General features: G+C 47.3%; 2 protein-coding genes and 1 long non-coding RNA gene across 15 annotated transcripts in view; 1 reads left to right on the forward strand and 2 right to left on the reverse strand.

Moving 5' to 3' along the window:
* Nucleotides 1–672: 672 nt before the first annotated feature.
* On the reverse strand, nt 673–9,890 carry ESAM (endothelial cell adhesion molecule). Of its 3 annotated transcripts, XM_069565094.1 has the most exons (8): nt 9,069–9,321; nt 5,419–5,615; nt 3,947–4,148; nt 3,631–3,786; nt 2,133–2,255; nt 1,717–1,843; nt 1,385–1,512; nt 673–1,145 (listed from the first exon to the last, which is right to left on the reverse strand). In XM_069565094.1, the coding sequence occupies exons 1-8, from the start codon at nt 9,136–9,138 to the stop codon at nt 1,117–1,119; spliced, it is 1,032 nt and encodes a 343-aa protein (XP_069421195.1). In that variant the 5' UTR covers nt 9,139–9,321; the 3' UTR covers nt 673–1,116. The 3 variants fall into 3 exon arrangements, with proteins under 3 accessions (XP_069421195.1, XP_069421192.1, XP_069421194.1); XM_069565091.1 differs by lacking the exon at nt 1,385–1,512 and having other exon boundaries at nt 9,069–9,890; XM_069565093.1 differs by having other exon boundaries at nt 1,103–1,512; nt 9,069–9,300.
* Nucleotides 6,896–25,105, forward strand: LOC138426505 (uncharacterized). 4 transcript variants are annotated; one of them, XR_011251660.1, is made up of 6 exons: nt 6,899–7,169; nt 9,051–9,280; nt 12,292–12,375; nt 13,624–13,688; nt 23,475–23,733; nt 24,759–25,105. It is a non-coding gene; the product is annotated as an uncharacterized lncRNA (long non-coding RNA). The 4 variants fall into 4 exon arrangements; XR_011251658.1 differs by lacking the exon at nt 12,292–12,375 and having other exon boundaries at nt 6,896–7,169; XR_011251659.1 differs by lacking the exons at nt 6,899–7,169; nt 12,292–12,375 and adding an exon at nt 8,038–8,248.
* MSANTD2 (Myb/SANT DNA binding domain containing 2) overlaps nt 13,969–25,165 on the reverse strand; it is a 30,394-nt gene continuing 19,197 nt past the window's right edge. For 5 of the 8 annotated variants that reach the window (XR_011251653.1, XR_011251654.1, XM_069565086.1 and 2 more), the window contains 3 exons: nt 21,325–21,580; nt 19,538–19,598; nt 13,969–15,508 (listed from right to left, as the gene is read on the reverse strand). Coding sequence is in view for 5 of the 8 variants with exons in the window: in XM_069565086.1 (XP_069421187.1) it covers nt 14,656–15,508; nt 19,538–19,598; nt 21,325–21,580 (1,170 nt within the window). In the remaining 3 variants the exon portion in view is untranslated. The remainder of the gene's footprint in view (nt 15,509–19,537; nt 19,599–21,324; nt 21,581–25,165) is intronic. The other 3 variants (XR_011251655.1, XM_069565087.1, XM_069565090.1) reach the window with 1 other exon arrangement.

Here is a 25,165-nt window from a genome sequence, read left to right on the forward strand (position 1 = left end):
ATCACCCCCTTCCACTCCCTTTATAGAGTCTTGTTCCTTCTGAGGCCCTCGGAGATCCTTTCCTCCCCTGAGACCCCTTCTTTGGCCCTTTTGGCATCCCTTGTTGAGACAGGAGTCTCCATGGAAACTACAACCCCGCCCCCGCCCCAGAGCCAAACCATTACATGGGCAGAGAAACTGAGGTCTAGAGAAGCCCCCGCCCTGTGTAGGAAAGGGTGTGGCAGGATTGGTGTGGACACTCCAGCCCCACATCCTGTGTCTGGCTCTGCCTCAGTACCGGCGGTCACTGCTGGATGGACAGGAAGGATTCAGTGGTCTGGGAAAGGGTAGGAGGGGTCAGATTCAGAAGATTAAGTGCACAGGCACCCAAGCTGTGAGCTCCAGCAGAAAGTCACCAATTTCATCCTCTTGCTGCTCAAAGTGAGCTAGGACCTCCCCCCACCCCACCCCCCCACACCCCCGCTCCCCAGGTTCTCTGTGCCTCTCCAGCACCACCTGACAGCACACAACCCTTGTAAAGACTCTAGAAAAGCTATCCTGAGCCAGTAAGCCAAGTCGGCTGTGTGCAGAAGCCCTGCTGGGTCCACAGTCTGGGTACCATCCTCTTAGCATCATCCCGAGAGTCAGCTTCTCCCTGGGAATTCCAAGTTGAAAAGGCGACTAGACTCTCACTTTCCATACAAACACAATATATCTTTATTGAAGTTGGCGAAATAAAAACAAAACCATGCATTTCAAGTTAGTTGAAAAAAAAAATATCTTCCTTATCCCCTGCCCCAGCAAAACCCAACCAAGCCAGCAGGGTAGGTTATATTAATGCAAGGAGCTGGAGCGGGGAGTGAAGGATGAGGTTAGGTGGGGTGGGGTACAGACCAAGGAGGCCTGGAGGACTGGTTGACTGGTGGTCCCCACCAGGCCTGGGGGTTGGGGGGGAGGCAGTGGTAACAATTTCAGCAGCATCCCACTGCAGACTTAGAGACAGCCAGGGGTGGGAGCGCTTCTTAATCCCAGGTCCACTTCCTCTTCTCCTACTTCCTGGAAACTTGGGTTTCAACTGAGCCTCAGAAAGGTGAGGGTGGAGGACCAGCGGTCTGGAAGGCGGCCACCCTCCCAATCTCAGGCCTCTGTGCCAGGAGTGTCCGAACCTTGCAGGAAGGAGAAAAACCAAATGGCTTAGCCAGCGAGTGGCTGGGCCATCACACCAGAGACCCAGCCTGACTCTGGGCAGGAACCATCACGGGGACAGCACCCATGCGGCTCAGAGCAGAGGAAGAGATCCCCCCAGGGCCGGGAGATATTGGCTGAGGGTGGGCCCCCTCTGTCCTGGGCAGCCTTGGCGAGGGCAGGACCTGACTGGAGAGGCTGGGTGTGGGGGTCAATGCACCAAGCCTGGAAGGGCCCTGGGGTGGCCGGAGGGCTCGCGCCGAGGTAACGGAGGAAAGGGTCCCATTCTTGGAAATTGTGTCTGAGCCCTTGGGCCAGGGCAGCGTCCGGGGAGCGATGGCGTCCTCCCTAGTCATCAGAGAAGTGATAAGAGGTCAGAAGGTGGAAGGAGGAGAGGAGAGTTTCCATATGCTTTGTCTTATTCTCACCTCTCCTCCCTTAAAATCTGCCCACAGAAGTGATGTCTCAGCCACTGCCCATTCCTACCTTAGATAGGAGCTCCCTGAATCCCCAAGGAGAGCCCTCTTCTTGGCAGAGACGAGGGACACTTACTTGATATCATTGGCCGGCTCCTCTAGGGCCTTGCCTCGGTGTTGGTACAAGAGCACCAGTCCTGCCAGCAGCCCCAGTCCGACCATGGTGCCCACGACAGCTCCGGCAACCACCGTAGCCCTGGGCCCTGGAAAAACCTTACTGTCAGAGGCGGACTCTCAGCCATTCCCTGGCCCTTCCCAATCCCACTGCCCCTCTGCCCCACTGCCACCATACCTAGTTTCTCTCTTTGTTAAAAGGAAGGTGATTGTCGAGCAGGAAGTGGTCACTGACCAAACACCTGCACAAACATGTAACCAGGACAAGCACCTCGTCCTGTTACAACGAGAGGCCTCCGCAGACAGCCCTCCTCCCCTCTCTTGCTGACCCACCCCACCACTGATCAATCTCCTTAACCACACTTACCCCTCACTGACCTGTGCTCACAGTCAGGGTCACATTGCACTGGGCACTGCCCACCTCATTGTGGGCCTTGCAGACATACACTCCAGACATGGAAGTGGACAGGTTTTTGAGGCTTAAAGACCCGTGGATGGCATCTGTGGACACAATTTGGCCATCAGTCCAAGGATCGATCCCCTTTCCCATAAAAAATCACCCTGCCCTTCCTCTGGAACGTCTAGTTTGACTCTCTGGCTATCTGAATCCCTAATGAAAGGTAAAGGTGTGATGGTCAGTTGCCAAACTGCTAGCTCAATACCCTTTTCCATTTCCACCACTCAGTGTTCCCAAGCGATATCTGAAAGAAGGCTAAAGAGGAAGTGATGCCCAGAAAGGCCAAAACCCGATTTTTACTTTTATTTCTGAGTAGTGAGAGAGAAAAAACACTGAGCGAGGAATTAGAAAACGTGGCATCCAGAACAGGCCATGGGACTTTAAGAAAGTTATTTGCTATTTCTGGTCCCCAATTTATTCATCTATAACATGGGGTGATATGACCTAACTGATGGTGCTGAAAGGAATGTATGAAATAATCTAATGATTCTAACAGTTAAAGTTTACTGGCTGCTTACTCTTCACCAAAGACTAATTTCTTTACATGTACTAATTTATATAAAAGTCTTACAACAAACCTATTATGTAAGCCTACATAAAAAAAAAAATTTAAAACGTTTTATTATAAAAATGGTCAAATAAAAAGTAGAAGGAAGAACAAAATGAAAACCCATATACCCATACTTGCTAACATTTTGCTACACTTATTCCATTTTTTCTCTTTTTCTCAAGATCTTTTAAAATGAACATTTCAGCATGAAACTCCAAAACATAAGGATACTGTCCCACATTACTGCAATACCTTTACCACAGCTGATAAATTAAGAATAATTCTTCCAAAGCATCTGGTATACAATATTAAAATTGTTCCATCAATAATCTTAATAAATTGAAAAAAAAAGTTCTAGCGGCGTCCAAGTGTTTTTTATAGTGGCATTCAGGCATGCATGCTCGACTGTTTGCAACCCCATGGACTGCAGCCTGCCAGGCTCCTCTGTCCATGGGATTCTCTGGGCAAGACTGCTGGAGTGGGTCCTCCAGAGGATCTTCCAGACAGGGAGCAAGCCCCCATTCTCCTGTGTCTCCTGTGTTGGCCAGCAGATTCTTTACCACTGAGCCAGCTGGTGTGCTCAAGTCAGGGCTATTGATACTCCCATTTTACAGACAAGGAAACAGCCACCAAGTCACACATGCAGTGAATGGCGGAGCCTCCAGCCCCAGCGTCCCTTGAGTGGCATGGTCTTCAGCACCTGTCTGCTCCTGGCAGGCCTCTTTCTTCAGCCCCCTCCCCACACCCTCCTTCCCCCGTCCCCACCACAGTGCTTTTCAGCATTGCCGCCCCTTGCCCCCCAGTCCGTCTGTCCCTCATCATTCCTCTACCCCAGCCACACTCTCATTTGTCTTCAGAAATTCCCTCACCTAAAACAGGTGCAAAGAAAACCTGGGAGGATGGGGGTGACCGCACCCACTGGTACTGGGCAGTGGGCTTACTCCTTGGGGACTGGCAGCTCAGGGTCACGTTGGTCCCCACGTGGGCCACGCCGCGGAGATGGCAGGATGGAGGAGCCGGAGGGACTGGGAGAGGGGAGACAGGTTAAAACTCCTATCAGGGGACCAAGAGCTCCCCTTCCCACACATGGACCCTCTGTCACTCCGTTTGTCCCTCCCCCAACCTTCCCCTTCAGTCATTTGGGGGAGAGGCCTGCCCGACCTCCCATGGGAGCCTCTTGCTCACCCAGCACATCCAGCTCTAAATGTTTGCTGCTTTGACCTTTAACAGTGCCTTGATTGTCTTGCAAGTTCACAAAACAGAGGTAGGACCCAGAGTCTTTCTCCTGCAGGTCCCGCAGCCGCAGTGACACGTTCCGGGAGGGCATGGAGTAGACCAGGGATGCTCGAGGCTCACTCATTGTGACCTGACCGATGTATGTCAACACCTGGTGGGGGCAACAACACCTCCCCATCACCACATGCCTGCTCTGTGCCCAGGGCTCAGCTCGTCCCCCTCCCCCAAACTGGGGGTCCTCAGATACCCCTTACTTGCCCCATCCTCTCTAACCTGTATCAGCTCTCCATCCACCTCTGTCTCCCTAGCCACCCTCTCACTGCCCCAAATCCTCTGCATCAGAACAGGTCCTCTTTCCTGGATGCTGTTTCTTCATCTCCCACTTGGGTGTTTAGAAAGATGCAAAAATGGATGTGTGTTAGTTGCTCAGTCATGTCCGACTCTTTGAGACCCCCTGGACTGTAGCCTGTCAGGCTCCTCTGTCCACGGACTTCTCCAGACAAGAATCCTGGAGTGGTTAAACATTCTCCCTTCTCCAAGGGATCTTCTTGACCCAGGGATCGAACCTGAGTCTCCTGCATCGCATGCAGGTTCTTTACCATCTGAGCCACCAGGAGGGGATCATATAAACAAGGGGAGAACATATGAAAGAAACAGGCTGCAGGGGGAGAGCCAAAAAGAAAAAGTATCTTATAAAATTTTCTTTTTCTTGAAGACCCTCCCCTTCAGTGTATAAATCCCAGCCCCACTCCTGCAATCTAAGTTGCTTTCATATTTCATATGCTTTCTTCCCCTATTTATCAAATGACTCCCCCCTCAACACTCTTCCTAGGACCTTGCAGGGAGCCCATGTAAAAAAGGTGCTCTGAAAATGACATTTCCCTGGCTTCTGGGTAAATCTACCTCTGATGTCAGGAAAGGAGGACAGGTGAGAGACTGTAGGAGGAGACCCACCCTTGCCTCGAAAGGAGTTTATAAAGGAGTGCAGGGGGCGGGGGCAGATAATCATCCGGGGAGTGGGCTTACTGTGACCTGTGGCCTATGACCACATCCAAAGGACAGATAATGTGAAAGCAGGAAGATACTCAACTTTTAAAAGTTGTGTGACACCTGCCCGAAACTTCCTGTTTCCTGTATCCTCAGTCCCCACTTTCCCCCTCACCCAGCAAAGTACTGGGTTTCTAGGGAACCCTAGGAAAAGGAGAAATGGGTGGGTTGGGGGGAAGCCTCCAAGATCAAAACAAAACTTGACACGGACCTTGCATTTCCCTGACATCCCTGGCGACCCCTCCCATGGTCACCAGCTCTTCCCAATCCACTCCCCCACTCCTCTCCCCTCCCTCCCCCAACCCCCTCCCACTCCGCAGCCCCCAGACCCGCCTCTAGTAGGTAGCTAGCCTCCTGCCCAGAAGTTCCCTCACCTGGGTCATATTCTTATCCTTCCCTTCTAGGAAGAACCACATCACGGTGGGCACCTCCCAAGGCTTGGGCTTGGTCGGAGACAGTTCCCCATGCAGGCTGTACCACGCTGGGAGCACCACTTCCGCTCCCTCCACCGCCTGTAGCTTCGTGAGGCTGGTGGACACGTGCACCTCCATCTGGGCCCGCGAGGGGGACGCTGGGGAGGAGAGAAGGAGGGTGAGCGCGGAGCCTGGGACCCTGCCCAGCGCGGTGGCAGCAGAGGACAAACCTCTCAGGGGTCTCTCCCAAGACTGCCCAGGGCCCGCTGGGCTGTGATCCTGCGATGGTCGAGTCCATCACTGCATCTTCTCCCCAGCCTCAGCCCCGCTGGCTTGTAGCAAGGATAGGACCGTGTCTGTACATTTATTTGTATTCAGAGGCACAGATTTCAGAGCACCAAGTGGAGGGGGAAGATTTCCAACGAGAAGGGGAAGACACCCAAGAGGAAGGGCAGATTTAATACCTTTAATCTACACTCTACTTAAGCCACTTGCTCCTGCAATTTCCCCAGGGCATGAGCCAAGAAGGAAAGACAGGGTCAGGATCAAGAGCGTTCCCATCTCCTGCAGTTCTCCACCAGATGGGCAAAGGGGAGCGGGAAGGTTAATCATTTACCGATTAACCCCGCGGCTCCTTCAGAACTACTCCGAGCCAGAGAGACTGGAGCGGCCAGGGCCCAGTGCGGCCCAGTGACTGCTGGGCTCCACGACTTCCTGCTGGGTCCCCACAAGTGGGCTCCCCACAGGAAACCTCTCAAAGGCCCTTTGGGGGCCCAGGGGAGATGGGGGGATACTCTGAGGTCTCTGGGAACCTTGGCAGAGCTAGGAGGAGAAGGAAAGTCCCCTGACCATCAGGTACAAAACTGATCAAGCACAGAGCTTCCATCTGCCTGTGGCTGTCCTTCAGGACGTGGCCGGGGGTATGGGTTTCAGGGAGGGGACTGTCGAATCAGAGCTTGCCTCATGGCGTCCAGAGGCACTTCCTTACTGCCCTTTGGAGAGGCAGAGGAGAGGCCCAATCAAAAGTCCTTTAGGGGAAAAACCTTGGACTTGTCCGAAGCCAGGCCTGAGGATGCTGGTGGCTCTGGACCTTAACCGGCTCTTGCTGAAGCTTTTGAGTCCTCGGCCTCAACAGTCTGCACTGGAGTCTGAGATGCCATCTCTGCTTGGTGGTCAGGGGCCGACGAGTAGACAGAGGCGGCGCACAGGCCAGGCTGTCCACCCTCCTAGAGGCCGGCTGAAGGCCTCTGAGGGCCCAGGAGCGGATCCGGCCAGGATGCGCGCCACCCCCTCCGCTTCCTGGTTGCGCGTCTTTACAGAACCCTCACCCCAATTCCTTGGCCTTCTTAGCACCCCCCTCCCCATTTCCTGGCAGGGTCCCTGAGGGCTGAGCAGGAAACTTGTGCCCGGTGATAAGCCAGGAGACAATGCGGAGGGCGCCGCTGGACCGGAGGCGCTGCAGGCGAAAACAACCTCCGACTCAAGGAGCCTGCCGCCCGCTGAGGACCGACCGGCTGGCCGGGACACCAGAGAGGCCTACGGGGGGCGCAGGCCCTAGCCGGGCCTTCCTGCAGCTCACTCCCAGCGGCCAGACACAGTTCCCGCCGGAAACCTGCCCGGGTCCCAGGAGAAGAGTGAGCCGCCTCGCCCTAGGCGCCTCTCGCTCAGGTCCTGCATTTATAATGTCACTTTACAAAGGGGAAGGGGGCAGGGTAAGTCAGTAAGTAGTAAGCTGAATACACTGGGGCCTGGACACAGGTCAGCTAGGAGCTGGAGAGGGCCCCAGGCCTCACTGCTCTGATCCCCGGACCAGAAACCCCTCAATTCTTCAGCCCTTTTTGCTCCCAGGTGCCACAGGGAGAGGAAAGAGGGGCGGGCGGATCTGAGTGAAGGAACCCAGGGCAGGGAAGGGACCCTTCTGGGCCTCTCCAGACCAACTTGTGGAGCAGGCAAGAGCGAAGGAGAGCGAAAATGGGCTCTGGGCTGGCTCCCCAGGGCTACTATTTTTAGTCTCCCTCTTTCTCTGAGAAACTCCCCCCGCGGGCTTCTCACGCCCCAGGGGCAGTATCGCTGAGCCGCGAGGGAGCATAAGGGCCTCCGGGTAGAACCCGGTCGGGCAGAGCCCAGTGGAGCCGGTATCTCCCAAAGTGCTGACCATCCAGAGGACCATTTAACCCTCAAGTGGCCAGCCAGAGTTTGGCAATCCCCAGCGGGGTGGGGTGGGGGGGTGGGGAGAGGTAGGGATGCTGAAGCCTGGACCTTCAGTGTGAAAACTGAGGCTCAGAGTTATCAGAGCTCGGACAGAAAAAGGATGGGTTGCAGGAAAGACACAGATGATCAGATGACGCCCTGGACACTGACTTGAATTTTTCTGCCTTGCTTCAGAGATCCCCAGCAGGAAGGGGGATGGGGAAATTGAGGATAGAATGCAGGAAAAGAGACAGCTGAAGTTGGGAAAGGGGGGACTGAGAAGCGGAGGGATCCTACAGCAGGCCACCAAGCCTAGAGGGGCTGGCAGTCTGGTCTTGAGCCCCACTTTGTCTGGGGACCCTAATACTTCCTGCCCTGACACCCTTGCAGCACAGATTGGGCTAAAGAGCACCCGGGTGAGATTTTGATGGTCCCCATCTCAGTCTCCATCACTACGGTTCTTTCCAAGCCTTATTTGCCCTGGAGACTTCCAGCCTGAGAGAAATGAGGAGTTAAAGCTGAGCCGGACAAACCCACCCTTCACCCTCATTCGGGATCCTTGAAAGACGGCAAGAAAGCCTGGGAGGCAGCATGTGAAATGGTTTATAATGAGCTTCTTTTCTGTGGGTCCTTTTCTCCCAGATGTTGGACTGGGCCACCCCAGCTTCTGGGTGCTCCTGGAGGTCTTCACACAGGCCTCAAGCACTTGCCCCAAGGAGGTGGCCTTCCTCTCTGACTCTCTGAGGCCCTTCTCTCTATTTCCTTTGTCCCTTTGGCTCAGGGAACCAACGAGGGGTGATGGACCTCTTGGGGGGGGGTGTCACAATTCTGCTCCTCTAGGCATTCGAACCCCTCCTCCACTTCCTGTGTCCTACATGACCTCACGGTCAAGCTTTGGGGGCACCTCCCTTGATTCCCAGGGCAGGAAGCAGAAGGAGGGGGCCAGAGGGAGGATCCAGGCTTGGGAATTGAGGTGAAGTCGGTGCATGAGTCAAGCTGGGGTACCAGGGAATTCCCCAGGGGCTCTTGCACATCAGCTTGTGTGTGGGGCAGGGGGCTGGGAGGGGGGCTGGAGTTAAGTCCTTAAGCTCTTTAGCCAGTGTCTCCTCTAGCAGCTCAGCTCATCTGGCTCTGCCGGGTGGAGGTGGGGAGTGAGGGTGAGGAATGTTTCCAACAAACGGTCTCTCCTGCCACAAACATACTGCGCCCAAAGTGGTGGCTGTTCCCCAACACAGGCAACAGAAATCAGCACCAACCAGTGACACCCAACCTAGGGGAAAGTATAAGTGCTGGGAGGGAAAGAGCCAGAGTCCGGATCCTGTCCCACCCAGCTCCTCATCAGCGCCCCAAACCACCCCCTCAGGGTGGGATTCACCCCATCTCCCATCTCATGTCCTCTCCAGGTCCAGGCTTTCACTCACCCAGAGTAGTCAGCCCCAGAAGCAAAACCCGCAGCAAGCTGGTCGCAGGAGGCCCGGGCATGGAAATCATGGCCTTCCCTGGCCCCGACGGAGTGAGGGGCGCCGGCTCGGAGACACACCGACCGACAGGTGTTCAGGCTGCCCGGCAGCTGGAACGGACGCGGGAATCGGGCCACTGATACCAAGGGCGGCTCTGGCCAGAGTCTCTGCAAGTGTGTGCTGGTGGCGGGGTGGGGACCGCCAGGGACTGGGGGGCGGGGCACTCGAGGGGGCGGAGAGGTCGCCGTCCTCCCGGGCGGGGCTCCAGGGTGACCCGCAGCAGGGGGGCGATCCTCGCGCTCCGACGGCCGGATCCCGCGGCCTCCACCCAGTCAGGACGCAGGGTGGGGTCGGGTGAGTCGTGGGGCGCTCGCAGCCGGCGGAGGTCCAGGGCAGAGGAGAGGGTCCTGACCTCTCAGACCACGCCATACCCTTCCTCGTCCGCTGCGTGGGCTAGGAAGGAGGGCCAGGAAGGAAGGGAGGTTTGGGGACTGTCCGACGTCCAGGGGCCACCCTAAGCGTCCGGAGGTCCCGGCCCACCAACCGACTGGGGGAGCTTGCGGGTACAGCGTCCTCAGCCGCGCGTCCCCTGGGCCACTGGGGCTCGCAGTGTGGGGGTCGGGGCGGCAGGAAGGGGCCAGAGCGCCGGCCACGCGGGCCCGGTTCTGCTGCCTGAAACGACCAGTTTTCCAAGGCCAGCGGCGGGCTGGCCGCGGGAGCCGGCCGGGAGAACGGCGAAAGGATGCGGCCGCGGCCGCCCCTGCCCATCCCTGCAGGTGCCGCGGGATCCCTAGGCTGCGGGGCAGGATGCGAGGACCTGCGGGCGGAGATCGGACCTCTCCGCAGGTTCCCCGAGCCTCCCTAAAAGGCAGACCCGAGGGTCACTCGGAGCTTGTGCCGCAAACCCAAGCAGGGAAACGATTGGCACAAGGAACCCCAGGTTCTGAGCGGGAAACAGGAGAAAGGAGCCAGGTTCTCCCTCTCAACTCTGAAAAGCCTTAGGCAGACCGGGGAGGAGGAGGCAGCTGCGGGAAGGTAGACTGGACTGAGTCCCTCGGTTTATTTCTGCCTATGTCTTCGCTGCCTCCCATCCCGCCCCCGGCGCGTTCTGATCTTTTAATTCCCCGGACTAGATCATGTTCTAGTGAAATTTAATTTAACCGTCCCTCCCCCACCCCACCCCGCCCCCACTTCCCCACGCTGGTCGGTCAAAAGCTCCTCTGCACCCTCTGGCGGCCGCAGTTCTCTTAGAGAAGGGCGCGCACCTGTTCTGGCTTCTGTCGGACAACCAAAATAAAGATGCTTCAAAGGTCCGGGCACAGCTCAACCACCGAGTTAAGGTCACCGAGGACAGAAACCATAACAACGAATCCCTGGCGCTGCCTGCTACAGGTGATAGTCGACTGGGCAGAAAAGATGCCAGGTCTCCTGGATTTCATTTACTCCACATGGTTCTCAGTGTGGTCTTTGAGCCAGCGCTCTCCAAGGTTTTGTTTTGAATACACGGTGCCCCACTGACCCTCTCAGCTCCTTCTTCCTCGTATGACCTGCGTGACTGCTCTTTAAATACCTGCCATGCAGTGGCGTTGAGAAGCGGCCATGCAAACACTAGACTGCTCATGCAATCCCTGGAATCTAGTGCTCGGCAGCTTAGTGACTGCAAAGGGAGCAGTAATAGGTAACTGCTGGTCTCATACCTTTATGCAGGGCTACAGGCTTGAAACTGTCGACTACGTCTTATGTGTGTGTATGGTGGGGTGCTGTTGGTTGGGTTTTTCTAGTCTATCACAGTCATTTTTTTAACTTTAGTCTTCATTGCAAAGCACCTTTGATAAGCATCCCTCCTTTGCTTCCAGGTCAGGCTAGGTTACCCCTTCTAAGAAGAGCAGTGAGCTCTTGGTTGTCTCAGGTGCACTAAACCATCTGATTATAGGCTGTAATCAAGTGCTACATAACCTAGAACCTCAACATTCACTCTCAGTAGCCAACTTTTCAGAATTTGCACCCCAAGTAATTTACACCAGAAGTAAAGACACAAATATTACTTGCCTGGTAACCACCACAGTAATCACTGTTGCAGGCAAGAATATTAATATTATGGGAACAAGTGAATATATAGGGGAATACTTTGTACTCTTTTTACAGTATTTTATAAATCTCAAATTGTTTCAATTAAAAGTTTAAGGGAAAAAAAGAGGTAAAAATACAAATAAAGATTCGTAGGCAGCAACTCTCTCCAAGTGACACAGAAACAGTGCTTTCAGGACTCTTTCACTGTTCTCACCCAATAGAAGAATTTTCTAAACTATCTCCTATTCCAACCACTTTTTTTTTTTCCTGCTGACCCTGAGGGGGTCAAGTGTAGAAGTTAGCAGAGCAGTTCTATTGCTTCCTGAAAGTTTTTGCTGAGATGCAGTAATTTGGGGTGAATATTTCTCTTTACCCTTGTGTAAAATGGGAATATTAGATGATCTGAGTGATCTGGGAGCTGCTTGCACAACAGGTTATCTGCATGAGCTAAGTTTGTATGTTAAAGAGATTTGCAGTTCACTAGTGTTTCTCCCCAGAGAAGGTGATGGCACTCCACTCCAGTACTCTTGCCTTGAAAATCCCATGGATGGAGGAGCCTGGTAGGCTGCAATCCATGGGGTCGTGAAGAGTTGGACACAACTGAGCAACTTCACTTTCACTTTTCACTTTGATGCACTGGAGAAGGAAATGGCAACCCACTCTAGCGTTCTTGCCTGGAGAATCCCAGGGACGGGGGAACCTGGTGGGCTGCCATCTACGAGGTCGCACAGAGTCGGACACGACCGAAGCGACTTAGCAGCAGCAGTAGCAGCAGCAGTGTTTCTCCCAGTCATACATCATCTTTTACCCCTTCAGTATTTTAAGATTTTTTTTTTAATGTGGACCATTTTGTCTTTATTGAATTTGTTACAGTATTGCTTCTATTTTGATTTTTTTTGGCCCCAAAGCATGTGAGACCTTAGCTCCCCCACCAAGGATCAAACCCACATCCCCTGCATTGGAAGACAAAATCTTAAACCCTGGACCACCTGGAAAGTCTCTACAGTACTTTATTTTTAATGCTGATTTTTATATTTGAATGTAGTGTCTCCATTCCCCTGGAATCAGTTATAAGGCTTCATTAAGGTCTAAATAGTCCACTTTTTGTTTTTAGGAAAACTCATAGTTATGTGACACCCGGCTATCCCTTTTTCTGGATTGTTCCAGCCAAAAAGAATAGATATTCAGAATCAGCAAGGTACTTTCGAGTCTCCATTTCCCAATGCTCAGCTTTGTCCTCTTGCCCCACCTCCTCATCCATCCCAAGCCACATGGTGAAAACACAAACACGATCAGTCTTTGCCATATTCTCCATGCTGCTCATAGTTGTCTAGCAGTGCCCTATTCTCAGTAACAGTAGGTAGATCTCAAACATCCTCTCTAAATGTTCCCAAATGTTCTGCCCCTGCTAAGTAACCAACAGCAGTGAGAATTGGGATGGGGAGAAAATGTGTTAGTTTTAGGGTTGACCAGTGGCAGTTTGGGGAATGCCATGTACTACTCCTGGCAATAATGCTTTTTCCTGCAGCACTTGGCACTGATATTATGAGATCATTGCTTCAAAATGGTCAATGTAGCCTTGGTCTTCAGGATAATAATTCCAAGTTCCAAAGAAGAGCTAACTCATGAGAATTTCCTAAGGCCCATTCCTACAGCCTGTGCCCGGCAAGATGTGCTGCAGTCAAACATTCCAGACTATTTATACACTCCCTGAACTAGCACCCACTTTAGCATCTCATGTCAGGAAACAGTCAACTCCATAAAGCTAGCCTCAAATGACATTAATAAGAGTCATCTCATTGATCATAAGCTCTCATTAGACAAATAAATAAGCACTGACCAACCAGAATGAGGGCTTCCCAGGTGGCTCAGTTGGTAAAGAATACATCTGCAGTGTGGGAGACCTGGGTTTGATCCCTGGGTTGGGCAGATCCCCTGGAGAAAGGAACGGCTACCTACTCCAGTATTCTGGCCAGGAGAATTCCATGGTTTGTATAGCCAACAGGGGTCACAAAGACTTGGACACGACTGAGCAAGTTTCACAATCAGAATGAGAAAAATATAAGGCCACTCAGGCTATAAGAAATAAACTTTTTTAAAAAATCAATATGCAAGTTTATCTTCAAGAAAAATGGGGAGAATTATAGCTACTACTTGGACATGTAGACCACTTAAAGTAGAAAACCTGAGAGATGTTGGGGGACTCATTAAAGGCAAATAAATCTAACAAATCCCTGCCTAGAGACTAAAGTATCCCTTCACAACACTACTGGTAAGCTAGTTCTTAGCTGAGTACTAACCTCTATGTGGAGTGCACAGACATCTCTGAAAGATCTGAACATGACAGCTACCCTCCTAATGAATCACCACTTTACCATTTCCTATCCTACGGACCACTTAAAATCTTTGTTTGGACATTTCTCTTAGATCTTCTCTCCTTTTCTAGGCAGTACGATGTCAGTCCTCCACCCGTGCTCTTGAGACAGCTGCCCCTGATTACTCAGTATAAAGGTGAGGAATGAAAGTCTCTTGCAAATATTATGTACCGAGGGCCAAAAGGAATATCCTTTTGTAGCTTTTTAAAAAGTAGCACAAAACGAAATGTCCCAGTGACCTTTGGGGCTCTGAAAACAGATAATGACATTGGCCAGTGGGGTGTAGAGAGTGAAGATGAGTAAAGAAGTGAAGCCACTACCCTGCTCTGTTTTGTTCATCCCTTGCAGTAAAGTCAGAGAACAGTCCCACTGCCAGTGAGACCACACTCTGCTACAAAAAGCTCCACTACTACAACGCCAAGAGGCCAGGAATTCCTTTAATTTTTTTTTTTTTTTTAAGTTTTAAATGGTAACACAACCAAAAATTGGTACATCACAGAAACAGAGGGCTTTGCAGGCAACACTGATTGGGAATAGCAAAACACTTGGTTGGTGAAAAAAAGTGAAACTCTAAATTATATACAATAGTAGCTAAAGGGTAATATTGAAAAACAGTCTTATTCACTGTGACTCAAGATTTTACTTGCCATTATCTATTGCTTATTTATTCAAGATTGTAAATAATACTTATATAGAGACATAGAGATGTGTAAAAATGAAACATCGTGAAAAAAATACAATTTTTCAATTTCATATGAAACTCAAAGTATAAGTTTTGTCCAATATGGAATGTACCTACATTTGTTTACATTAGGGCTCTAAAATTCATTTAAAAATTGTTTTTTTGTTGTTTTTAAAAAAGAAACAGCTGACCCACCACGCAAGTCCGCTGTGTAGCTTGTTTGCTCAAAATGAGCATTTTTCAGGTGAGGTCTGTGTTCTCTGCCCAAGGTCTACTATGGTTTCTTAGTTGTACTGGCCCGATCGTGGAAAGAGTTTCCATGAAGAGTCGATGGCAGCATCTGGATGAGGGACAGTCTGGGTCACGGGACAGGGGTAGAGAAGAGAGAGGTAAGAGCCCAGATCCTTATGAAGGATGACATTCAGTTGTTATATTTTAAGGGGTACCCGATGGCTTTTTCCAGGCACTCAACTAATGAGCCAGCAGAAAGAAAATCCCTCTCAACTTCTACAAATTTGATGTAGATGGATTTGGGGGACACACCGGGATCCACAATACAGTTCTGAGACAAAAACCCATTTATACCAACCCAATCCTTGCTGAAGGTTTTGGTATTTGCTTGGAAATGTAAAAACAAGCATTGCTGCAGAGTCCTGACCTCAGCGATTCCGAGGTAGCAATAGATAATTCGAGTGGGTTCTATCTCCACCTGCAGTGAGGCTTGTGCTGAAAGGGTTTCCAAGTCAACCCGGCCCTCCTTTCCGGGGTCCAGGGTACGTCGCTCCACATGGGGGGAGGGAGGCCTCTCAATACACTCCTCGTAGCCAATGGCATAGAGACCGGGGCTTTTGGGAATGCCTCCTGGCAATAAATACTGAACCACATTCCCACCAGTTGGTTTGGAGTGGGCGATGGGGATCCAGTCAATTTCCATGTGCAGCTCCAGGCACCTAGCTTCGCTGATAGTGATCTCCAGAAATTTGTAGTATACATTCTTCCAGTTCATTTTCTGCACTCGGGTCATGATGATCCGGCCCTCGGGCTTCTCAGAATTGAAGTACTCCCGGAGTCGCTTGCCAAGGGGCACCTGGGAGCTGATTTCAGCGTAATGGTAACGGATGTCCTCTTTCCAACGGGTGTTGTAACCGATTCCAAAAATGGCCAGTTTATTAGAAAGGTGAAGCCTTGAAAAGTCTGTCCAGCTCTGAAACAGTTCCCATTTCAACTGTACTGATTCCAAAATTTGTACAATATTCTGCATGATGTCTCTTTTCCTAGAAAGAGAGATAAAAGTCAGATTCCTCAGGTGTCTAGATGAGCACTGTCCAACAGAACTTTCTGCAATGGTGGAAATGTTCTATGTCTGTGCTGTCCAGTATGTTAGCCATTGCACAGAAATGTGGCTACTGTGAGTGAGGTATTAAGTTCTTAATTAGCTAAAACTTACATTTAAATCGCCACAGATAGCTAGTGGCTACCATATTGGACTGTGCAGGTCAAGATAATCATAGTATTAAAATCTGAGGCATGCTTACCCCGATGAAGTTTCTAGAACCAGTGATAAACTGCTTTCCATTATTCTATAGTCTAGTTGTATTACACTTAGTAACTATTGACACATAAGACCCTAGGATTTCAGAAACTCAAGAATAATGTGTGTATGTATATAATAGTGTGTATGTATATAATAGTGCATATGATCGCCTTCGGACCTATCAAAAGTAGGTGAAGAATGCTGCATTCAGAAAGGTAAACAGAATCACTTAAAAGAATGAACAGATTAATTTCTAACTCAGAAATTCTGGAAGTTAAGGAAGTCTGACCCATACATGCTGGCCATAGGAAAACATGAAATTGATTACGACTATTGATCTGAATTTTCCAAACCAGGCTTCAGCAGTATGTGAACCATGAACTTCCGATGTTCAAGCTGGATTTAGAAAAGCCAGAGGAACCACAGATCAAATTGCCAACATCCACTGCATCATCAAAAAAGCAAGAGAGTTCCAGAAAAACATCTACATTTGCATTATTGACTATGCCAAAGCCTTTGACCGTGTGCATCACAACAAACTGTAGAAAATTCTTCAAGGGATGGAAACACCAGACCACCTGAGCTGCCTCCTGAGAAATCTGTATGCAGGTCAAGAAGCAACAGTTAGAACTGGACACAGAACTACAGACTGGTTCCAAATAGGGAAAGGAATACGTCAACGCTGCATATTATCACCCTGCTTATTTAACTTATATGCAGAGTACATCATGAGAAATGCCAGGCTGGATGAAGCACAAGCTGGAATTAAGATTTCTGGGAGAAATACCAATAATCTCAGATATGCAGATGACACCACCCTTATGGCAGAAAGTGAAGAAGAACTAAAGAGCCTCTTGATGAAAGTGAAAGAGGAGAGTGAAAAAGTTGGCTTAAAGCTCAACATTCAGAAAACTAAGATCATGGCATCTGGTCCCATCACTTCATGGGAAATAGATGGGGAAACAATGGAAACAGTGACAGACTCTATTTTTTTGGTCTCCAAAATCACTGCAGACGGTGACTGCAGCCATGAAATTAAAAGACACTTGCTGCTTGAAAGAAAAGCTATGACCAACCTAGACAGCATATTAAACAGCAGAGACATTACATTACCAACAAAGGTCCATCTAGTCAAAGCTATGGTTTTTCCAGCAGTCATGTATGGATGTGAGAGTTGGACTATAAAGAAAGCTAAGCACTGAAGAATTGATGCTTTTGAACTGTGGTGTTGGAGAAGACTCTTGAGAGTCCCTTGGACTGCAAGGAGATCCAACCAGTCCATCCTAAAGGAGATCAGGCCTGAGTGTTCATTGGAAGGACTGATGCTGAAGGTGAAACTCCAATACTTTGGCCACCTGACGTGAAGAACCAGCTCATCGGAAAAGACCCTGATGCTGGGAAAGATTGAAGGGAGGAGGAGAAGGGGATGACAGAGGATGAGATGGTTAGATGGCATCACCGACGCAATGGACATGAGTTTGAGTAAGCTCCGGGAGCTAGTGATGGACAGGGAAGCCTGGTGTGCTGCAGTCCATGGGGGTCGCAAAGAGTTGGACACGACTGAGCAACTGAACTGATCTGATTCAAAAACATGAGAAAAGGATATTTTCCTCTATTTGTCTAAAATACATTACTACTCCCAAATTTAAAAGAACAGTTTAGCACAGAATTAAGATCTGAAAATTCAGATGGAAAAGCCCCATTACTAAGCTTCCGTTTTAAGAGAGAAAAATTCCAGATAATGAATTGAGATCGTCCTAAAATGTATTTTTATAAAGGGAAGCAAAAGCATGAAAATTATTTCAATTTTGATTTGGACAGTTAACAGAATAAGACAAAGTGCAGGGAAATTCTTGTTTCAAATGCTGCTTAATTCAAGTAATTCCAACTGACACTCATAATGACTTATATAAATATGAGGATATTTGTTTCTCAGGGCACAACTCTGATATCGGAAGACTGAAGTTTGTTAAAGGGTAACTTGGCAGCAAATAATCACACTCTACATCAATCGCAAAAATACTCAACTACCACATTCACATATAATTAAACGCAGGCAAGAAAAGAGGGGGTAATGGTGGTTTGTGAACAGCTTCTTGGTAGAAGACAGACTGTACACTTTCCTCTTATACTCTCGAATCTTCTAGAAGAGCTTTTGGAACAAACTAGGGGATCTTCCACATAGCCATTCTCTCTTACTTTCCTTTACTTTCTTTCCAAGATGACAAAGAGTGAATGTTTTGTTATCAGTTTTCTTGGTCCAGTGACTGTCCTGGACTCACCCTCTGCACTTCAGTTTGTCTAGAAAGCTACTCAAGTACTTTGGTGGCCATGCAGATGAAATCACTGCATTTCTGGGGACTGTTCCTCTTCTCAGAGTGCACAAAGGCACTCGGTCACTTTGCTAATGTTGAGGATGTGGTGTCTGTGAGGCTAAGATAGAGGACCATGTTTCTGCATGAGTCGATGCTGTAAAAAAGAAATCACTGTTCAAGGCTACCATTCCTCCTTGTCCTCTCTTAAAATATTGTCCTGATCTCAACGAAGACTGGGCTAAGGAGGTGGGACGGAGGCCAGAGACTTTTGTCTGTTCTGTTCACTGCCGTATCCCAATGCCTGACATACAGTAGGTATTTGATAAATAAGGGGTGACTCTTCTTCATGGGTGAAGGATGGTGTAATTGACTGGTGTAAAAGAATGGATCAGTTAGTTCCACCTGAACTTAAGAGTGAAAAAATCCAGTGCCCAAATGAAGTTGTCATATTTGGTACTGTCACAGCCCTAAGTCAGCAATAAGGAAGAGTTCTTAGGAAACTGGTAGGCCGGGAAATGAGTCGCCTCTTAGGACCCACTCACCCTATGGGCTGAATCCTGGAGAAGCAGCCATGCTGGACATTTCTGCAGAGTCTGCCAGTTTCCTGCCCCACTGATCTGATCTCAGCCTGGAAGTTCCCTGGGCTTAAGCCTCAGACCAGCTTTTGACAGCTGTGGAACACAGCGAGAACTAGACCCAGTTATTTAAACAGTTCCTGAGAACTGTCTGCTGTATTTCTGAAGTTCCAACTAGGAAAAGTTCAGGGGGGTCTGAGACTGGTGACACCAATTCTGTGAAGCTTGAGTTCATCTCCAGTTACATTAGTTGGCCTACCCTGTAGTTCCTAAGAATTTACTTTTTGATTCCCAAATTGGAATATTATAACCTGGGGTCCCTAACTTCTGGGAGCTAGTGCCTGATGATGTAAGGTAGAGCTGATGTAATAATAGTAGAAATAAAGTGCACAGTAAATGTAATGTGCTTGAATCATCCCCAAACCATCCCATACATCCTGGCCAGTGGAAAAATTATCTTCCACAAGACTGGTCCCTGGTGCCAAAAAGGTTGGGGACAGCTATAATTTAAGTGTTCCTCTGGCCCTCCTATCATTTCACTTAACCCCAGACAATCTCTGGGCCCTGCACTTCATCTCTGTATCATATTTAAACATCCAAATGCCATATCCACACAAATACCACAGACACACTTATTTTCATGTATCTATTTCTTCTTGTCATATACAAAATTCTCAGCATTTTTAGATTAACCACTGGAAAACTTAGGCTAAGAAGATGAAGAACAACGAGACATGCTCCCTCAGTGGCATGGCAGGTTCTTTACTGTCTGAGCCACCAGAGAAACCCCTAACTTCCATAGCACGTCTAATTACAGCAAGACTTTTGTCATTAAACTAAGGTATTTACACTTTTTAGAAAGGGGGAACATCTACTTACTGTGCTTCTTCAGAAGACTCTTGTTTTATTTTTAATGTTCTCTTTGTGACAGGTATTTCATCTGAAAAACAGAGGTTTTGCAAACATTATATTTTCCTAAGTGGTGACATGTATTTATGTAGATGAGTAGCTGTAAGTTTACTGTTTGTACCATACTTTCCAATGCGAGAACTTAATTCTAGTGTCAAACACGGTCCAATGCCAGATTTATAGATTTAACTCATATATAATGAGATGCATACATTTATATACAAGATCAGAAACCAGCTCTATGAGTATAAAGTTCTTTAAGGTCACTAGTGGATTTCTAGCTAGGAGCTTAAAGCTTAATTTCATGGCAAACATGATTTTTAAAGGAATGAGAATGAAAATAATTGTTTTATTTAGATTTTCTATGTAGGTATTATAGAGCAATTATTCTTCCCCAGCCCAATATCAGGATCAATATGCTCTACATGTTATTTTTGTCCCAAAGGTTTGGGTGGCTTAACTCTCTCCAGCAAAACCAGAGTTATAGGATGCCAAAGTAATTTAGACCTTAGAACTGTTTTGAAATTAAGAGGCAGTGATCACTTAGCATCTGCCCTTTTTTCCTTCCAGTAATCAATTCTCTTACATAGTGTCAGTCTTACAGTTTTATAACCACTTTCTTTACTCCTTCTCTCTTTTAATATTTAAGATTTTTTTTTTTTTTTTTTTAGGAACAGCATTTGAAAGAAATAGTGGGTTGGTCAAAAAGTTCTTTCAGGTTTTCCACACCATTTTATGAAATAATCCAAATGCATGTTTTGGCCAACTCAATATTAGTATTTAATCCTTTTTCTTTTGAATTAGCATTTCTTTGTCATAGGAGGATCTGTAAAACAGTGCCCGTGGACTTTTGTCTTAAGCTGGGGAGGCACATTTATAGAGCCAATTCTACTTATCCTTCCTGGGGGCTGCCCGAGCGCTTCACTAGAGAGTAAGAACATTCACTTACAAGTGAGCACTCATTACACAACTTGCTATGAATGTACAAAGCCTGCAGCAGACACTTGATTAGCACTGGCAAATTATGAAAACTAAAACCAGAACATTTATTGCAAAAAACAAAACAACCCAACTACATATATATATACACACACACACACACACACACACACCCTCTTAATTAGTCCATACAAATTTACATTTCATGGCCAAGAGTTCTATTTTCCATTTTTAATGTAAAGATACTGAATAAATCATTCCAGCTATTGTTGGGATGGGAGCCTTTATGAAGTCGGAAGGAGTATGATCCCTGATGAAGTTCAATTATCAGCTCCTTTCAAACCAAGGCTTTCCTTCATTTATGGTTTAGACTGAAGCCTGGAAAGGGACCTTTGGCAAATTACAAACGGGTGGGGGAAAGTTTTGGGGATAAAAGAAGGAAATGACAGTTATATCTATACTGGGAGTTGAGCCAGGAGTCAATACTCTTAGCAGTCACCTTAGAACAAAGAGGTGCAGGATATTTTTAACTGCATAGCCTGTCACTGAGCTTCCCTGTGCAGCCCAGAATTAAGAATTCTTGTGTGTCTTTAGGGACTTTGTGGAACTCAAGGCACCAAGCCCCAGCCGGCAGTTTAAGGCTAACTGAAGGATACCCAAATTGCCCCAAACAGACACTGGCTCTATGTGTTGTGCTACCAATGGGAATTGTAAAAAAAAAAAGGTGTTACAGATATGAAACACCTGAGCACAAGTGAAGATATGTACAGACACACACACATACACACTGCAAGTATCACAGACACTGGCTTTCTTACCCAATTCCTGATCTGTGGGGTAGCCGTGGAGATCCTGACTGTGGTTTCCCCAGTCCTCCTGTGAATACTCCTCCATAGTGCTGCCATCTGACTCCAGCTCCTGGTACAAGCCACTACTGTTAATAAGTACAGGCTGGCAGGGCTGAGCATCCCATCCTCCCTGACCAAACACCTGTTCCAACTGTTCAAATGTGTAACTGCTCTTTCTTTTCCCAACACCATGTTCTTTCACCCGACTGTAACACCTGCGAAGGGTCTAAGACACAAAGTCTTTTGTTATTCCTTTAAAGCTGAACTTCCTCTTCCAGGTACGGACCACAGATATTAATTACTATTAGACAGACACGGACAGACAAACACAGACACATTGTTACAGGAATGCTAGATTTTAAATTCATTATTATATTAGAAAAAAAATGACTAATTTAGCATTTACTCAAACATGTTATAATTTAAACAATTATTTTGCAATTAATTATCCATTAAACAACAAGAAACATTACAACATTATTGCATGTATCCCATACACATATTTTTATACCCCCACCCCCATTTTAAAAGAATAAAGAAAAAAAAAAAAAGAAAACAAGAAATACCAGCCAGCCAATAGGATGCACACCTGCCACAGAAAAGAAAGAGCTGCTGTTGTGCCCAGAATTTGGAAAAAGTGAGGGGAAGGAGGACAGAAAGAAGAATTTCCCAAAGCAAAGAATGTACCCTTCCTTATTCTTGATTAAGAAGGAATATAGGGTAAATTGCCTAAACGAATTAGCTAGTGAAACAAATTACTTACATAGTCCATACTCCTTACTAACTCACTCTGTCTTTGGGGCAGTTGCTAGAATCGAATTTAAAAGAGATCAAATCAATAACCCTACAGATGCTCAGTCTCAAACATTAATCATCAAGAAACAACAAGACACTAATACCAACATCTAACAATTAGCCAATGATAATACTAGCCTATTCTACCAACTCAAACTGCCAGCCCAACACCAGCAAACGAAGCCCATCGTTTCTTTGGGGTGGGGTCACAGAAAGTGAGGTAGAAGGGTGTTATTTCACTCCTTTTTCTGCTTCATGGTACACAGCGAATAACATATCCTTATGCAAGTCCACAGATAAAACCTGTATAATTTTATTACCTTGCACAACCCTTCAACCTGCTTCATGGTCTTCTAATGCATATTTCTGATAATTAACCCAGTTTCCTTAATGGTATATCTTATGCTAGCTTACATGATATTTCAAAAGATAAATCAAGGATTTAGTCCCAGGCCTTTCGCCTCAGTTCCAAATTTAGTTTAATTATATTCATTCTCTGTCCCATCTCTGCCTCCTTTTGTTCCTTCTAATCTCCTTTCTACTTTACTGGGTTTTACTCTTGAGAATTTTCACGGCAAACAAGACTCTTTTTCTCCAAGTGCTTTTGAACTCAACTGTGCCAAAGCAGCTTACCTTAGACTTAATTTACACACGTCAGCCAGACTGTAAATTTCTGTAAATTGAATGTGAGATGACTTTCCATAAGCCAATACCTCACCTACTCTCGCCAAAATCAAACAACTCTGAAAAATCTTCATGGAGCCTCCTCGAAAGTTCAGTACTGTTAAATCTCAGTTGACAAACTACTGGAAGACACTCTGTCAAACACTGCAGATCTCTCCCTTGAGGCCAGAAATCCAGACAGGCAAAGGGAATAATAAACACAAAACACACATGACGATCTTCCTCCGACACAGAGCAGCGATTAAGAGTCGTCCATCCTGAAACCAGCCAGCCTACCCCCTGCAAAAGCACCTGCCTCACACTCCCTTTCTGGAGATTTCTTTTGGTGCTCAAAAGGATGCCTTAAAGAAGTGAGGTTTCTGATCATACACTCTTTAAAAGTGTTTCTTCTTCCTCTTTGTAAAGGATATTCACAAGTACATAACACATAACTTTCTGGAACAAATCGGAAATGAACCTGGGAAATGTGTCATAGGCAACTCTTCAAATGGGAGGGGACAAATGCCTCCAGCTGACTTCACGTGACTTTCTATACCCCATTACCCGGCACCCTCTGCCCTCCTTGCCAGGACTGGAATTTGAATTGCAAACATCTCCTGCCAATTTATTTTTATCTCACAATGTCTACTTTCTGCCTCCAGGAACACCCCAACCGCACTTTTCAGCTCCTTCAAGGACCGTAAATGGAGAGTCCCAGCCTTGTCCCTCTCACCCTTTCAAGGCCATAAATGGAGATGGAAACCACACCACTCAGTGCTCACTACTTGCTGGCTGCCTGGAGCACGGCGCTCCTCACACAAAGAACCCCGATGGATCTGCCACTGAGGGTCATTTCAGAAGTCAGGGAGTGAAATTAACACTCCTCTGAAGGAATGTGCCACACTTAGACGCGACCAAGGCGTGAGTAAAGCGACCAATCTTTGACACTACATTCAGTGGGAAACTACAGAGAGGATTTACTTTCTTTGAAACCATCAAATAGAGCTTAACATTTCACTTCTTCTGTGTATGAATAAGCAAACCAGCAGTATTTAAGGGTTCCAGATATGGAAGAACAGTCAGATGATATATTTTATATTCTATCCCCCCCAAAAAGTCTAACAGATCCTGTCACCTCTTACTTTGCAGTGTAATTTTGAAATACACTTTAGTAGTGTAACATGCTGAAAGGTAAAATATCTATTAGGCGTCTGAATGAAAAATGTTTGGTGACATCTAGATCCATAAGATGAGAATTTGATGTATTGAAACAATGTTAAAAAGATTTCCAACTCTCTGGAGACATAAATACACAAAAGAGGTACCTTCTGGGTTCAGTGAAGAACACAGATCCAACCAGAGGCTGTTTAAATAGCCATGTATCAACTGAGATAGAAAACAAAGCAAGAAACATCAGCTTGACTGCTACTCTAACAACATTGGGATTTAGATAAGCTCGAGGGACTTTAGAAATGGACAGAAAGGACATGCAGAGGCCTTCCAATTCTTATCATCCATAATAAACCAGAAGAGGTTACACTTTCCACACTCTAAATGATTAACCAAAGCACAAAATTAAGCGATTGCATGTCTGTGTCAACAGTCCTCAATAAACCAACTGAACATCTACTGTACATCTTAGATTAGATAATGCTATGGTATCAAGGAAAAACGAAGTCTTGCCTCCCATTTTGGAAAGCTGTACCAAGCCCAACAAGAACCTCAATTCAGCTCCCTTTGAGAACCATTTCCTGTTCTACACAGAAACCTTGTTTCCCTTCCTTTCTTCCTTTATCTCACCCACCTTACAAATTTAGAGTCACTTGGCTCTAGCATTTTTCAAAAAATTAAGACCTCAGAGAGAAAAGAATTTGCTTAAAATTATTAAAGACTATTCTATTCAGTTAGAAACATCCATAGTAAATCTCTATTATTGTCTCCCCCAGGAGTTATGAGATAATACTATATCCTGAGTTAAGTCACATGGATAGAAATCAAGAAAACCTGGATAGAAGAACTCAAACAACTTGACCAAGTGGTCAGATCAGAGAAATCCAAAGGTATCTGATTCAGAAGAACTGCCAAGTGAATGCATGATAAATCCACCGTGCCAAGTGTTCAGCGACTCCAAAAGAAAAAGAACCAGAGAGAAGTAAGAGATGTCCCATTACCAAAGCATGAAGAAAAAATCAGATGGCTGACAACTGACAATTCATAGACAGAGGGAAGGTTTTGCCAAAGTTTAAGATTACAGTGAGAGGAAATGAGAGAATAAAAGATGACATTCATTGTGGATGAATGTAAGGGGAGTCTGGGGGGTGGGGAGCGGGGCAGGTAAACAAAGGCAGGAGCT

Source organism: Ovis canadensis, chromosome 21 (genome assembly GCF_042477335.2).
Source record: "Ovis canadensis isolate MfBH-ARS-UI-01 breed Bighorn chromosome 21, ARS-UI_OviCan_v2, whole genome shotgun sequence".
NCBI classification, from domain to species: domain Eukaryota; kingdom Metazoa; phylum Chordata; class Mammalia; order Artiodactyla; family Bovidae; genus Ovis; species Ovis canadensis.